The sequence below is a fragment of the Dasypus novemcinctus genome, chromosome 3 (assembly GCF_030445035.2).
Source record: "Dasypus novemcinctus isolate mDasNov1 chromosome 3, mDasNov1.1.hap2, whole genome shotgun sequence".
In the NCBI taxonomy this organism is placed as follows: domain Eukaryota; kingdom Metazoa; phylum Chordata; class Mammalia; order Cingulata; family Dasypodidae; genus Dasypus; species Dasypus novemcinctus.
Window position 1 is genome coordinate 16,332,865 of NC_080675.1, and position 14,448 is coordinate 16,347,312.

Consider the following 14,448-nt stretch of genomic DNA (forward strand, 5'->3'; position numbering starts at 1 on the left):
TCACCCTTGCCCCGTGAGTCTCCTGGAGGAACGTCTGACTCACTGCTCCCCAGGGCGAGCCTGTCCCGGCCAGAGGAGGTACTCGGCCAAAATGAGTCGGTACCTTTGCTTTAAAAAAACTCCCTTTTCTTTTCTTCCCAAGGATGGTACATTATCCATTTATTTATGAAGGACTGGGTGGAAAGGCCAAAGGAGAATTTTCTCTCCCTGGAGGGTGAGCGTTTGGACTCTGCGTTTGTTTGGCCGGGTTAATCCTTCCGTGTCCCTGTGAATCAGGAGTCAGGCGCCCTGCGAGGCAGCCCCGTGCGTGTTTTTTCCAGTTCAGATCCAGGAAGTGCCAAGAAAGCACAGAAGGCCCTCTGCGCCTCCTTTGGGGAGACCGTTTCCCCTGAAAACGTCAGCACAGCTGCCCAAGCTCCCCCTGTGCCCCCACACCCAGCACGACACCCTGGCATGACAGGAAGGAGGAAACTGCCGAGCTGTAGCAGGAAGCGCCCAGCCCATGGGGCCAGAGGGACCTGGACTCAGAGCTCAGTTCTGCCTTGCAGCTGAGTAGCCTTGGGGTCCCAGCCCCCTTACCTGCACATGGGGATAGCACCAATCCAGGGGGCTGCTGGGGAGAAACCGGGGAGGACCAGGAGAGACAGACAGAGACAAGGAGAGAGAGAGAGACAGGCAAATGGAAGAGAGAGCAGAAAGGGTCCAAGATGACAAAGGCAGAGAAGAGGCAGGGAGGCTCTGGAGGAGGATCCAGACACTTGTCAGAAGTGGAAGGTTCCGGAACCTCAGGCTCCATGGCTGGCTGGGGGACTTGTAACAACCACCTGCCCCATCACAGCTGCTGAGCCTCAAGAACCCTCAGGCCTCTTCCACCCCCCAGACCAACCGTCTCCCACACATTGCCAAACCGCCCAGTGCTTCTCAAAGCCCGGTCCCAGGTCCAGCAGCGCCAATGTCACTGGGGAACGGGTTAGAAATGTGGATTCTCCAGTCCACCGCGGCTGCCCTGAACCAGGAGCTCCAGGAAGGGGCCCGGCACAAGCCCTCGACGTGGTCCTGATGCCTCCGAGGTTTGAGAACCACGGGTCTAATAAAGTACTGCCTCCTTCCTTCCTCCATGCAGGCACTCATTTATTCCACAAGGATTAACTGAGCACTGTTTCCCTCTGCTGGGTGCTGGGGACGAGATTTACAGGCCCTGGTTCCTGGCCCCTGGTGCTGACCACTTAGGACTCCAAGTCTTTTGGAGGTCAAGACCGGGAAAGTGAAACCTTGTATGGCCGGAGACGGCACTGAGAGCAGCGGACAGCTGTGGCAGCCGCGGGCTCGGGCTGGGAGGGGCGGGGAGGCCGTGGTGCCGCGTGACCGGGGGCTCTGTACCAGAGTCACCCCCTGCAGGTGGGGCCGCCAGCTGCGTGGCCCCTGGGGCCTGTCCCCTTGGCCCCTCTGCCCAGGGGTGATCTGCCCTCTCCCCCAGGAAGCCATTCCGATGGGTGAAGAAGCCTCAGCCCTCCAAGTCTTTTCTCTTCCAGGCCAAACAGCCCGGTTTCCCCACTGTCCCTCACCACATGTCCAGCCCTGCTCCCCTCCCGTCTGCCCCTGGGGTGAAGTGAGTTACAGCCATGGTCTCAATTTCCCGGGGTCCAAATCATCCCTAGAGGCTGTGTCTTGGAACGTCTGGCCAGGCTCCTCTCCGCCAGCAGGGCAGATCCACGTGAGGAGCGGCTGCGTGTCTGGGTTGGGGTCACTGGGGTGGCACCTGCTCCCTGAGAGCTGGGGGAACAGCCGAACCCTAGCCAGATGGGCGGCCCCACCCAGGGGTGCTCCAAAAAGATGGCGGGGGACGCAGGGGGGCTCGACGCCCTTGCTCAAAGGCCTTGCATGGCTCCCTGTTCCCTCTCAGGTCGGCCCCGCGCTCATGGGTGAGGGCGTCCTGGATTCCTGAGTCTGGCTCGCATGCTCTCCCTCTTCCCAGGGGTTTTGAGAATCGGATGAAGCCCCGAGAAATGCACGTATGGAAACAACACTGCAAACCCTCCTTACGGGTTCCGGGGTCTGAAGCCCCCTCCCCACCTATCACCGCCCCTGTGTAGGACCCTCCACCTGAAGAGCAGGCTCCCCAGCCAGCACGAAGCCTGTCCTCCTCTCCCAGGCGCCTGCCCGCCACCCCTTCCACCCGCAACACCTCCCCTTCTCCTCTCCAGGTTACTGGCCGGCTCCAGCCCCCCCGGGGGCTCTCTCCCCGCCACCCCGCCGCCCATCTTTCCTGTCCCACAGCCAGAGCGCTTTGGTCCACAGTGTCTTCGATGGATGGCTGAGGGTCTCAGCTGGGAGGATTTTGTGCTCCCTGGCCTCCGGGGACACTAAGGACGCCTGCAGCGACCGATACGAAGTGCCTACCCTGGGCAGGCGGGCATCTCTTCCAGCAGCAAGGCTGGTCACCCCCCACTTCACAGACCAAGAGGGAGACCCAGGGAGGTCAGGCGACTTGCCTGAGGTCAAACTGGCAGGCAAAGGGCCACTCATGCCTGCTCCTCCGTAACGACGTAGGATCGCCTATGATTTTACGGTATGTAAGACCATGGTAATTCGTACAAGGCCAGCCCACGGCTCCTGCCGGAAGAGCTCTGCTTCCAGGGAGGCTCTGCCCCTGGCTTTGGATGGGTCCTTGGCAGAGAGCTTGGACCTCGGGGCCTAATCCGGGGCGAGGCCTGCTTCCGCGGAGCGGCCCGCGGGGTGTTACCTTAGTGACGGACGGCAGGGCCCCAGTCCAGCTCTGCTCCCCGGGCGCTCGGGGGGGTTCACTGGCCTTCCTCAGGGAGCGTCCGTGGACCTCACACGAGTTGAGGATGTACAGTGCGCAGGCCAAGGCGTAGCCTCCCCAGTTGGAGACACCTAGGAGGACCACGACAAAAGACCGGGTCACAGCACTGCAGAGGCGGTGGGCGCCACCCTCCCTCCAGGCAGCAGGACTCTGAAGAAGAGACCTGGAAGCAGAGCTCTAGATAAGCAGGAGCTTTTCCACAACACAAATTCTGGGGTCCCAGCCCAGACCCACTGAATCAGAGACTTGAGGGGAAAGGGAAGCCAGCGGCGTTTTCTTTAATAAGCCCTCCAGATGATCTTGACACAAACTGCAGTTTGAGCGCCCCTGCACTACTAGGCCAGCTGCTGTTAACCACGGAGAGGCCAAAACGCCCAGGAACCGATTCCAGAACTCTCCACGTTCAGAAACCCTCCCTGACGTCTTAACCCGAGTCCCTCACAGGCCACCGAAGACCATGCTGTCTTTTTTTTTTTTTTAAGATTTATTTCATTTCTTTCTCTCCCTTCCGCCGCCCTGTTGTCTGCTCTCTTGCGTCCATGTGCTGTGTGTTCTTCTGTGTCTGCTTGCATTCCCATCAGGCGGCTCAGGAATCTGTGTCTCTTTTTTTTGTTGCGTCATCTTGCTGCGTCAGCTCTCCGTGTGTGTGGCACCACTCTCGGGCAGGCTGCGCTTTTCGCACGGGGTGGCTCTCCTTGTGGGGCGCACTCCTTGCGCATGGGGCTCCCCTACGCGGGGGACACCCCTGTGTGGCACGGCACTCCTTGTGTGTGGCAGCACTGCGTGGGCCAGCTCATCACATGGGCCATGAGGCCCTGGGTTTGAACCCTGGACCTCCTATATGGTCCTATATGGTGGACGCTCTTTCAGTTGAGCCACATCCCCTTCCCCCGTGCGGGCTTCTCCTTCCTGAGAAGGCTGGGGGCAGCTCCAGCAGCTGGGCTGCATCCCCCCCTTCACAGATGTGAGGGTCAGCACCACCCCCAGCCAGGCCTCAGGTCCTCCTACCAGCCTGCTCCAAAGAGCCTCGTGCCCCCGTGCGGCCCCCTCCCTGACGCCTCTGAAAGCTCTTGGGCTCTCCATTCAGTTCCAGAAACTGGCTAAGGACCTGCCACCCTCAGGTGCTGGAGGACTCAAACAGCAAGAAGCCTGGGTTCCCCCCAGGAGCTCTGCACCCACGGGAGAGATGGGCTCTGCCCAGCCAAGCCCAGGGTGGGGCGCGCTGTGCTGGGGTGTCGATTTGGACTGGTGTGGAGGGGCTCAGAGAAGGGTCATCTAACTTGGGCTAATTGCCAGGCTGGACCACAGGGCACACTGTGAGGTTGGGGAGATGAGGCTGCGAGGGGACCCCCAGGGAGAGAGGGCCAGCCCTGCTCTCACTTGCAGGGGCTCTCCCCGGGACCCCCAGGTGAGGCGAGTCCCACCGCCGACCTTGATTTGGGATGCAGGTGCCATGCAGGAGGGGACAGCACAGCACACCGTGAGGGCCAGGGTGCCACCGGCTGGTGGGCTGCGACGGCCTCCTCCTCTCTGCTTCCTTCAGCCCCACGGTGCTGGCTGCCAGGGGCTGCCTCCTCCATCTGGGGCATCGAGAAGTGGACAGGTGTGGGCAGGGCACGGCCCTAACTCACCCTCCTGGGAGCACCCCCCACTGCTTGCCTGCTGCCTGCCTTGACCGCCCAGCCTGCAGCGAGAGCAGCAGATCGGCTCGGGGACTCCCCTGACCCAGGGCCCACTGAGGCAGCTTTCCGGAAGCTGTCTCCACCCTCGTGGCGGCCCACCTGATGGGCCAGGAGCGGTGCCTGACTGCTTGCAGGGCCCTTGCTCTTTCCTGTCTATGCTGCGCTGAAGGAACACCCCAAGCTGTCTTTAGGACCCGGCAGCTCAGACCCCTCCTGGAGGAGTCCTAGCCCATGGGTTCTCACCAGTGGTCCCATCCGGGACAACAGCGTCCCCCCTCCTGCCCTCCAGGATCGTCCTCTTCGCTTTGGAAGCTGGTCTAGTCCTCAGGGTCCATCAGGCAGAGCCGACATTCTCGGAGGCGGATAAACGTGCAGAAATCTGAGGGTTCCCCAGAGACTGGAAAGGTGGCTCTGCCCACAGCAAGCGTCTCAGGGGGCCTCAGGGTCTGGGTTTGTGCTTTTCTGTGTGTTCCAGCCATAAAGCTAAGGGCTCCAGGCTGCCTTTAACCAGGAAGCGGGAGGGAGCCTTTCTCTGGGGGCTGCCAGTCTTCCCGAAGCTCGGGGTGGGGCGGGGGGCGAGGAAGCACTGGGCACAGGAAAGGTTGGCCCGGGGTAGGGGCGGGCAGAGCGACCCTGGGCAGAGCTGCAGCAACCCTGGGCAGACCTGAGCCCTTGCTTCCTCCAAATGTTTACCAGATTGTTTCTTCCTGCCCACCATGCCGGAGGCACCATTGAAGGCGCAGGTGTCTCCTCTTCGGAGAAGCCCCTCTGAGCACAGGTCTAAGTGGCCGCCTGCCACTCTCTCTCATCTACCTCTTCCACAGCCCGTGTAGCTCTTGGCACTATCTGGAATGATCTGGCACATGTATTTAAGGGCTCAGGACTGGGATGTCAGCTCTGTGGACCAGGGATCGCTCCTGTCCCCTGCTACAAGCCCAGGACCTAGAATAGTGCCTGCCTGGCACACAGTGGGTACTCAAAAATGTTTGTTGAATGACCGAATGAGAGACCGGAGCCTGCAAGCCAGGTCCCATCTCCACCCTGGTGCCCCACCCTGGGCCGCCCACCTGACTGCCATCTGCGCACTCACCAGCGATGATGGCAAAGTCGGCCCCCACGTCGCAGGCGATGACAGCCCCATTGCGAATGTGCTGCCTCACAGCCTCCTTGACTTTGCCCATCCCAAGCTCATTACCTCCGTCACCGACCCCTGGAAAAAAAAGGGGCACTGAGTCAATGGATGGGATTGGGAGAAACAAAGATGGCAGTGGGGCAGGGTGGTACGCTGCTCCCACTGTGCCCCATTTTCTCTGGGAGGGGGAAGGAGTTGGCTTTGGATATATTTTCAGACAACCTGGAGATGTAGGACTTTGCCCTCGGGTCTTCTAGAGACTTCTCCGCTTAAAAATGAGCCAAAGTGGGAAGCGGACTTGGCTCAGTGGATAGAGTGTCCGCCTACCACATGGGAGGTCCAGGGTTCAAACCCAGGGCCTCCTGACCCATGTGATGAGCTGGCCCACATACAGTGCTGATGCACGCAAGGAGTGCCATGCCACACAAGGGTGTCCCCTATGTAGGGGAGCCCCACGTGCAAGAAGTGCGACCTATAAGGAGAACCGCCCAGCACGAAAGAAAGTTCAGCCTGACCAGGAATGGTGCTGCACACATGGAGAGCTGACACAGCAAGACGACACAACAAAAAGAGACACAGATTCCCGGTGCCGCTGACAAGAACAGAGGCACACACAGAAGAACACACAGCGAATGGACACAGAGAGCAGACAACTGGGCGGGGGGGGGGGGGGGGCGGTGGAGGGAAGGGGAGAGAAATACATAAATTAAAAAAAAAAAAAGAGTCAAAGTTTGGAACTCACCAGAGCCTGGGTGTGTCCCCTTTGGGATCACGTTCTCTGGTCACAGATGGAGCGCCCTCTGTGCTGGTGGCGCGAGGCCCAAGGGGAGATGCAGGTATGGTGGAAGTTAGGGCTCCCTTCACGTGGCCCCTGCTCAGAGCGGGCCAACGGGTAGAAGGGACTGGTGCAGGGTGATCAGTTAGTTCTGCCATTTACTTGAAAAGACTTCAGTTCCAAGAATGTGAAATGCAGGTGTTAGTTACCTTTAATCTACACCAGAGGGTTGCCCGGTGAACGTGTGGTGTACCCAAATCAGGAATACACAGCCCAGGTGTGGTTAGTCAACATTTTGCAAGAGTCCCCAGTGGAGAGGCCCTTCTGATTAGCACCAGACATTTGCTAATTAGCATAACAGATGTTAGAGAAGGTTTATTTCATTGGTGAAATGAGTGGTGTTCAAGGTGGATTGGCTAAACATAATTAACAGGCACCTCCGACAGCCTGTTCCCTTTGAGGTGGTGCTCTGAGCCCAAGGGATAGAGATCAGGTATTTCTGGAGGATTCTGCAGATTAGCAGGGCACTTGAATCCTGCCTCCAGAAGACGGCTGCAGCTGTCTCAAGATAACCTTTCGGGAAACGAACTTGGCCCAGTGGTTAGGGCGTCCGTCTACCACATGGGAGGTCCGCGGTTCAAACCCCGGGCCTCCTTGACCCGTGTGGAGCTGGCCCATGCGCAGTGCTGATGCGCGCAAGGAGTGCTGTGCCACGAAGGGGTGTCCCCCGCGTAGGGGAGCCCCACGCGCAAGGAGTGCGCCCCATAAGGAGAGCCGCCCAGCGCGAAAGAAAGTGCAGCCTGCCCGGGAATGGCGCCGCCCACACTTCCCGCCCACACTTCCCGTGCCGCTGACGACAACAGAAGCGGACAAAGAAACAAGACGCATAAGACGCAGCAAATAGACACAGAGAACAGACAACGGGGGGGGGGGGTTTAAATAAATAAATAAATCTTTAAAAAGAAAAAAAAAGATAACCTTTCATTCATGTCCCTCAAGGACAGAGCGGGACCTCTCAGCCAGTGTTGGGTTGTTTTTGTTTGATTGCTGCTTGCTAGACTGGATTGGAGTAGGTTAAAGAAGTCCCTCCAAGGCTTTCATTGTGCGGTGGGGGGTGACTAGGGCTGGGCCACTTGGAGCATCAGACGCCTGGACTTCAGCAGAACTGGTAATGGTGAATAAGCAAAGCCTGGGTAGGGTAAACGAAGGTGGAATACCCTTGCCATGGACCCCATGTCCTGGGATGAGGACAGGCTGGTCTGGCCAACCACCTGGCCCTCACAACCACGGCGCTGGACGTAAGCGTTGAAGGACATCTGCGGTAATAATCAGGAGGTCTGGTAATTGCTAACTAGTAACCCTTGTGTCCTGCCGTTTGTAACGTTATAAAACCTAAGCATGTCCATTAGGCGGCGTGGCACCTCCCTGCTGGCCACCACCGGGTCCTGTAAGGCAGAGAGGAGCTACTCCTGGCCGGCTGCCACCAGATTATGTGAGTAATAAAGGCATAATTGGTGCTGGACTCCTGTGTGATTTCTCTGGAGTATCACTTTATTTGGTCAACCTTCCCTGGCTTGACCTTCTGCATTGCAATTGGCATAGCTGGCAGGATATTCCAGGGTCTCCTAACGGTGTAAGAGCTACAGATGGCATGGCAGTCACAGGGAATTCTGCAGGAGAAATCCCACCCTTTACTGGGAATTCTGCAGGGGAAATCCTGCCCTTTATCGGGAAGTCTGTAGGGGAAATCCCAGGGTGGCCCTGTTCCTCTATGTGATTCTGTTTAACCTTGTCAGTCTGCTTGTGCCTAGGAAATCAGATTTGGGGTGCTGTACATGACTTGGGGGATGCCCCATATATGCATGCAGGGTTAGAACAGTTAGAGAAGAATTTAGTACAGTTAGAGAAGAATGTGGAAGATGTCTTCTTAAAAAAGAAAGAGCATTGGCCATGGCTGCGGCCACTGCTTGGCCCTTGTTAGCAGCCTTGGGAGATTGCTCTGAGAAACAATAGACTGCTGAATCCTGTGTGTGCTGGGTGAAAGAAGCTCAATAGAGAGCTTAGACTAGTCTGTGCCAATCAGAAAAAATCCTAACTGGTTGCTTACTACTAATAAAAGAGTTTCCAAAAATGAGCTTGCATATTACAGGCAACACTGATCCCAGAGGAGATTTTGAAAAATCCGAGACATGAAATGATGGAGAGTTTGGAAACAGCCATACCAAAGGAAACAGAATGATGGATATGAGACTTAATGGATATAGAAAGAAGTAAAAGGTTTGTGTAAGTGAATTCACAGTCAATGCTGACTACAATCTGATAAATTTAAGGGAATGTGTTTTGTTCTGAGATAAGACAGTTGTTTTTCATAAAAACCAGGATAGAAATATGTAAGACAAGGCTTGAATGACTATAGAATGTTGTAGAAGGCATTGTAGAAGTAGCAGTAAGTAAGGGAATGTGTTTTGTAAAGTGAAATAGTTTTGAGATGAAGTAACTATGATCTATGTGGTTATGGATAGTTACAAAAAGTTTGTAAACACATTGTTTAGACTGAAATAATTAAATAGTTAATTCCAGGAAGCCATTAGTAAAAAGAAACTGAATTGATGCTGATCCTGTACTGTTAAAATACTTGTTAATTCATGTAATCATGGTAAAGGTGCAGAAGTAAAAAGCAACATAAATTCATTTGAAATGTTTTAGAAAAGGTATGAAAATTAAGAGAGAAACTTCTGGGACAGTCACTGACCCCCAAAACAACAAAGGTATCCACTACATCTGTGGCTGTGCTCCTGAAGTGGATGGAGAATACATTGCCGTTTTGGACTCCTGCAGCAGCCGGCAAAGGCTGGATACAGCCAGATGTACAATGGACCTTGCAAGTGTTGTTGGAGTAAAACCATGGTATGTTTTTACTTGTTAATTCAGGGAAGGTTGTGCATGGGTATAGGAGGACCCCCAGCAAGCTGCTTCTAAGAAGTCAGGAAGGGGGGAGGGACCCTGACTTACCCTGTGAATTGGGCGTGGCCTGCACCAGTACTGGTTTTGTTTTTTTTATTTTTTTATTTTTTTTATTTTTTAAAGATTTATTTTTATTTTTATTTAATTCCCCTCCCCTCCCCCGGTTGTCTGTTTTCTGTGTCTTTTTGCTGCGTCTTGTTTCTTTGTCCGCTTCTGTTGTCGTCAGCGGCATGGGAAGTGTGGGCGGCGCCATTCCTGGGCAGGCTGCACTTTCTTTTGCGCTGGGCGGCTCTCCTTATGGGTGCACTCCTTGCGCGTGGGGCTCCCCTACGCGGGGGACACCCCTGTGTGGCACTGCACTCCTTGCGCGCATCAGCACTGCGCATGGCCAGCTCCACACGGGTCAAGGAGGCCCGGGGCTTGAACCGCGGACCTCCCATGTGGTAGACGGACGCCCTAACCACTGGGCCAAAGTCCGTTTCCCCCAGTACTGGTTTTGGGTGAGGCTTGTGGCAAAGGCAACATTCTAAACAAATTCCCCTTGGGTTTTAGTCACAATTGTAGAAAGGGGCCAAAGTGACAGCCCCTTAGAAAAGCAACTCTGTGCAACATACCACGCTGTTGCAAGTAGAGGGTTTAACCCTGTGGCGTCTGATCGCTGTGAGAGCTGCCATCCCCAGCCGGGGTGGGTTGTGGGTGCTGGAAGAGCAGTGACCTGTTGTGGGCCACTGTCTATGCGGAAAAGACCTGTGGGTCGCCCACCAGCGGATGAAACCCAAGGAGCAGCGGAGTGGCTCCACAGGAAAAGTGGACATCGTGGCTACCAGACCTTGTGGGGCCCAGCCCAGCAGTTCCAGCTGCATCGTGCTCACTCCAGCAACCGTGCACAAGATGGGGCAGTACCTCATGCAGTCCTGGGCTATGAACGAGGATGTTGCTTGGACTTTTTATGGATGAATAGCCTTTTAAAGGAACAAGTGAAAGGCAACAGGGGATCACCATCAGCTGGGCCCCTGCTCCAACTGAAATGCTAAGAGCATACCAATGCAGGCATTGAGATGACAAGTTAAAGGGCCAGAGCCTGATGGGTTGGAGAGCCCATAGGAGGACACCTAAGAAGGCTTCCCAGAAGAGGTGATCTGCTGTTGCTTGGAATACAAGTCCCAGAAAGCCAGGTGGGTTTGGAAACTTTCCAAGGAGAGGGAACAGTGTGTGCACAGACCTAGGGGCCAGACTCAGAAGGTTAAGTAATAATAATCTGTTGTTGCCTGTGCCTCAGACTATACAAACTGAGAAAAATGAGGTCATTTGGCCATGGTAGTGGCCTATGTAGCTTCACTGATTGGAAATCTTAAGCCCGTTTAATAGAATTTAAAAGGGGAAAAGGTATAGTATGAATGGTTACCCCCCAAATTGTGTAGCATTCCTGTTCACTGTGTTCAAGGAGCATAATGTATACAATCTATGTGTGAGAGTTGAGAAAACAGATTAACAGCTGGGAAAGTTGTATTAATGCATCATTAATGTGATGATCATTTCTCTCCTGCATGACACCTTGGGTCAGTTCACAATCAGAGGATTTTCCCTGAACAGTTTTCTCCGTGTTGCCCATCAGGTGAAAGAAAAAAAATAGTAACACCAACCAGCATTTCTATTTCTATTTCATCTAATCCTACCTCTGTGTTTTGATTTTTAGCATTTTATTGGCTTCATCTCTTAGCTTTTCATGCCAGTTGTCTGATGGGCATGATTGTCCTCACTTTACAGAGACCCCCACCCTACCCCAGTCTCCAGAGGGGCAGTACCTGGGTAGTGAGTATAAGGTGGAGATAAACCCAGGGGTCTTGATTTTCTCAGTTGAATGCTATGTCCATGACATGGCAGCTGCCCATGTATGGTGACTTGAAAGTGTAGGTACCCCAGAAAAACACATTTTTAAAGTTAACCCATTCCTGTGTAAGTAGAACCTTTTGGTGAAGTGACTTCAGTTAAGGTGTGACCCATCTCATTCAGGATGGGTCTTAATTCTCTTACTGCAGTCCTTTATAAACAGAATGAATACAGAGAGAAAGCTACAGAAACAAGAAGCTGAAAGCAATGAAACCCAGAAGAGATGGGAGGTTCCCACAGATGCCACCATGTGCCTTGCCATGTGGCACAGGAGCCAAGGATGGCCAGCAGCTGGTCTTTGGGAAGAAAGAATGGCCTTGATGATGCCTTGATCAGGACATTTTCATGGCCTCTAAGCTTAAATTCCCTTTGTTTAAGCTGACCCATTTCATGGCATTTGTTTTAAGTAGTAAGGAAACTAAAACACCAAGGAAACAGGAACAGGGAGTTTGATGGAGCAAAGGAAGGAAAGGAATATTTGGGGAGGCGACCCTGCTGTTAGGAGGCTGTGGGAGGTGATAGAAGGGGCCTGGATGCCTGAGGTAAGAGAAAGGTCCAGAAGTCCTCAAAAGGGGCAGTTTGAAGCTGCCACCCGCCAGCCCCACCTGCTTCCTCTGGCATCTTAGGGCCACACTGCACAGACTGGGCAGGGTAGGGGGTGGCACTTGGTGGGGCAGGAGCAGGTCTCCATCTCCAGCAGCTCCTTTGGACCCTGAATGCCCCCTTAGACTTGGAGACCCTGTCCTCCTCCACCCTGGGACCACCTTCCCCTCACAGGCCTCAAAGGCCTCCACCCACCCAGCACAGAGACAGGAAATGAGCCGACCCCGCTGCACCTACCACACCCGCTGCTGCTTCTGGGAAGGGCAGGGTGATTTGCAGAAACTTTCTAATTGGCCCAGAAAGGCTTTCATTGTCTCATCCAAACCTCAAAAGCCAAAGGAGACTAATGAGTCTGGGAAACACTCTGAAGAGTTTGGACAGAGGACAAACGCAGACGTGAAACAGGTTTGAATTACGCCAGGCCCGAGACCTACTTCCCAAAGGGAGGAATGCTGATTCCCCTTGGGAGTTACACAAGCCTTCCAGAAATTCATAATGGCGACACGACTCATGAAAAGCACAATGGGTTAAGCCTGGGAGTCTGGACTCCAGTCCCAAATCTGCCAGCAACGCTAATTAGCCAGACAACCTCGAGAAAGTCAAGGAACCTTCCTGGGCCATTGCTGGAGAGCATACCTGCCTTACCTACCTGCTGGGTTTTTAAGAGGCTTAAACAGGGAAGTGGATTTGGCTCAACAGACAGACTGTCTGCCTACCACATGGGAGGTCCAGGGTTCAAACCCCGGGCCTCCGTGACCCGTGTGGAGCTGGCCACGCGCAGTGCTGATGCACGCAAGGAGTGCTGTGCCACGCAGGGGTGTCCCCCGCATAGGGGAGTCCCACGCGCAAGGAGTGCGCCTTGTAAGGAGAGCCGCCCAGCACAAAAAAAAGCGCAGCCTGCCCAGGAATGGCACTGCACACACGGAGAGCTGACGCAGCAAGATAATGCAACAAAAAGAGACACAGATTCCCAATGCCGCTGACAAGAATATAAGTGTACACAGAAGAACACACAGTGAATGGACACAGAGAACAGACAACTGGGGGCGGGGGGAGAGGAAGGGAGAGAAATAAATAAATAAATAAAAGAGGCTTAAACAAGGCATGGATGTGAAAACACTTAGTAAACTATGAAGTTCTATACAAACACAAGTTACTACATTATTATACTTCGATCAATAGAAATGTTCTACTGGCCATGTATTTAAGAGATATATTTTAATTAATATGCCTCATAAAATTCATACATGGTACACATGATACCTTTAATCCTATAAGACAAAAATAATATGCCATACCTCAAATTTTATTATCGGTATTATTTTTTTATTTTTTATTTTTTGCTATTGGTATTATTTTATTATGAGTTTCATCATCTTGAAGTTGGGCAAATAGGAGGTTCTTGGGTGAGTGTCATTTCCCACCCTTACTTATGGGAATGCTGGATTTCTAAAGGGCAGTGTCCCCGGTGTCTACACTGACCTTAATAAACAAAGACCATCTCTGGGGACAATGGTCCTGTAAACCCTTTCCTGTTGTGTACTCAACAGTCAATAGAAAGGCAGTGAGTGCTGCCATGTTTTCGTCTGTGCCTGAGTTCTCTGGGCTCCTGACTTACCAGTTGATGAGATTCCAGGAATCTTCTGCGCTGCAAGGAAAAGATCATCAATGGGGTCAACCAAATCCTTGATGTTCATCTTCCTTGCATTGTAGTAATTCCCATCGGAGGCTCTTCCTGCGCGCTCTATGGCCACCAGATGGTCAAATCTGCCGGGAAGCAAGGGCGGCGGTCCTTAGGGAAAGGGGGGCTGCTTTGTGGGTGGCGCCTGCCTGACTTTGTGTGAAGGAGCCTTTGTTCGTTCTTTGATGCCTTCATTCCTACAAAACCTGCTGGAGCACCTACAATGGTCCAGGCCCGGGGCCGGGAGCCAGCCGACCAGCCAGGTGATTTTAAAAAGTAAGATGGGGATCCTTATGAGTCCTGTGCTAGAGTCGGGGCTGGAGAGCAGGAAGGCCTGTGGGCAGCTTGCTGCGATGGCCCCTCCTGGAGTTCAGCCCGATCCCCTTCCCCAGCCGGAGCACCCGCTCCCTGTGGTTGGGACTGTCGGCTACTAATGGCCCACAGGGCCCCTTCCAGGATCTTGTCCAGTTTACAGACAAGTTAGAAGACAAGTAGATCTTACACAAGACGAACTTATTTTACAAATAGAAAGAGAGAGAGAGAGAGAATGGGCCCAGAGAGCAAGGTGTACGAATGTAGAGTACGGAATGGGAGCGAGCGTAGCACAGTGGTTGAGCGCCTGCTTCCCAAGGATGAGGTCCTGGGTTCAATCCCCAGTACTTCCTAAAAAAAATGTGGAATCAGATTTTCTAGGTTTGGATTCCAGGTCCTGCACTGTCTGCACTTGTAAAATGTCCTCACAACAGTACCTACCTCCTACATTGCTGAAAGGATTAGATGAGAAAATGCACACTGGGCCTTTGGCATAGGCACCAGCACCTACTCACTGCTCAGTAAGTATTGGCTATTTTGGGGGCCATTATTATTAGCAAGAATTTTTTTTTATAATCTAAGAAC

General features: G+C 53.6%; 1 protein-coding gene across 4 annotated transcripts in view; it reads right to left on the bottom strand.

Annotated features, from left to right (window-relative positions):
- The window catches only part of DGLUCY (D-glutamate cyclase), a 129,289-nt gene that overhangs the window by 5,501 nt on the left and 109,340 nt on the right, over nt 1-14,448 (bottom strand). For all 4 annotated transcript variants that reach the window (XM_004476065.3, XM_058292435.2, XM_058292440.2 and 1 more), the window contains exons 10-12: nt 13,489-13,637; nt 5,597-5,716; nt 2,744-2,895 (exon numbers count right to left, since the gene is read on the bottom strand). In XM_004476065.3, coding sequence (XP_004476122.2) covers nt 2,744-2,895; nt 5,597-5,716; nt 13,489-13,637 — 421 coding nt within the window. The remainder of the gene's footprint in view (nt 1-2,743; nt 2,896-5,596; nt 5,717-13,488; nt 13,638-14,448) is intronic.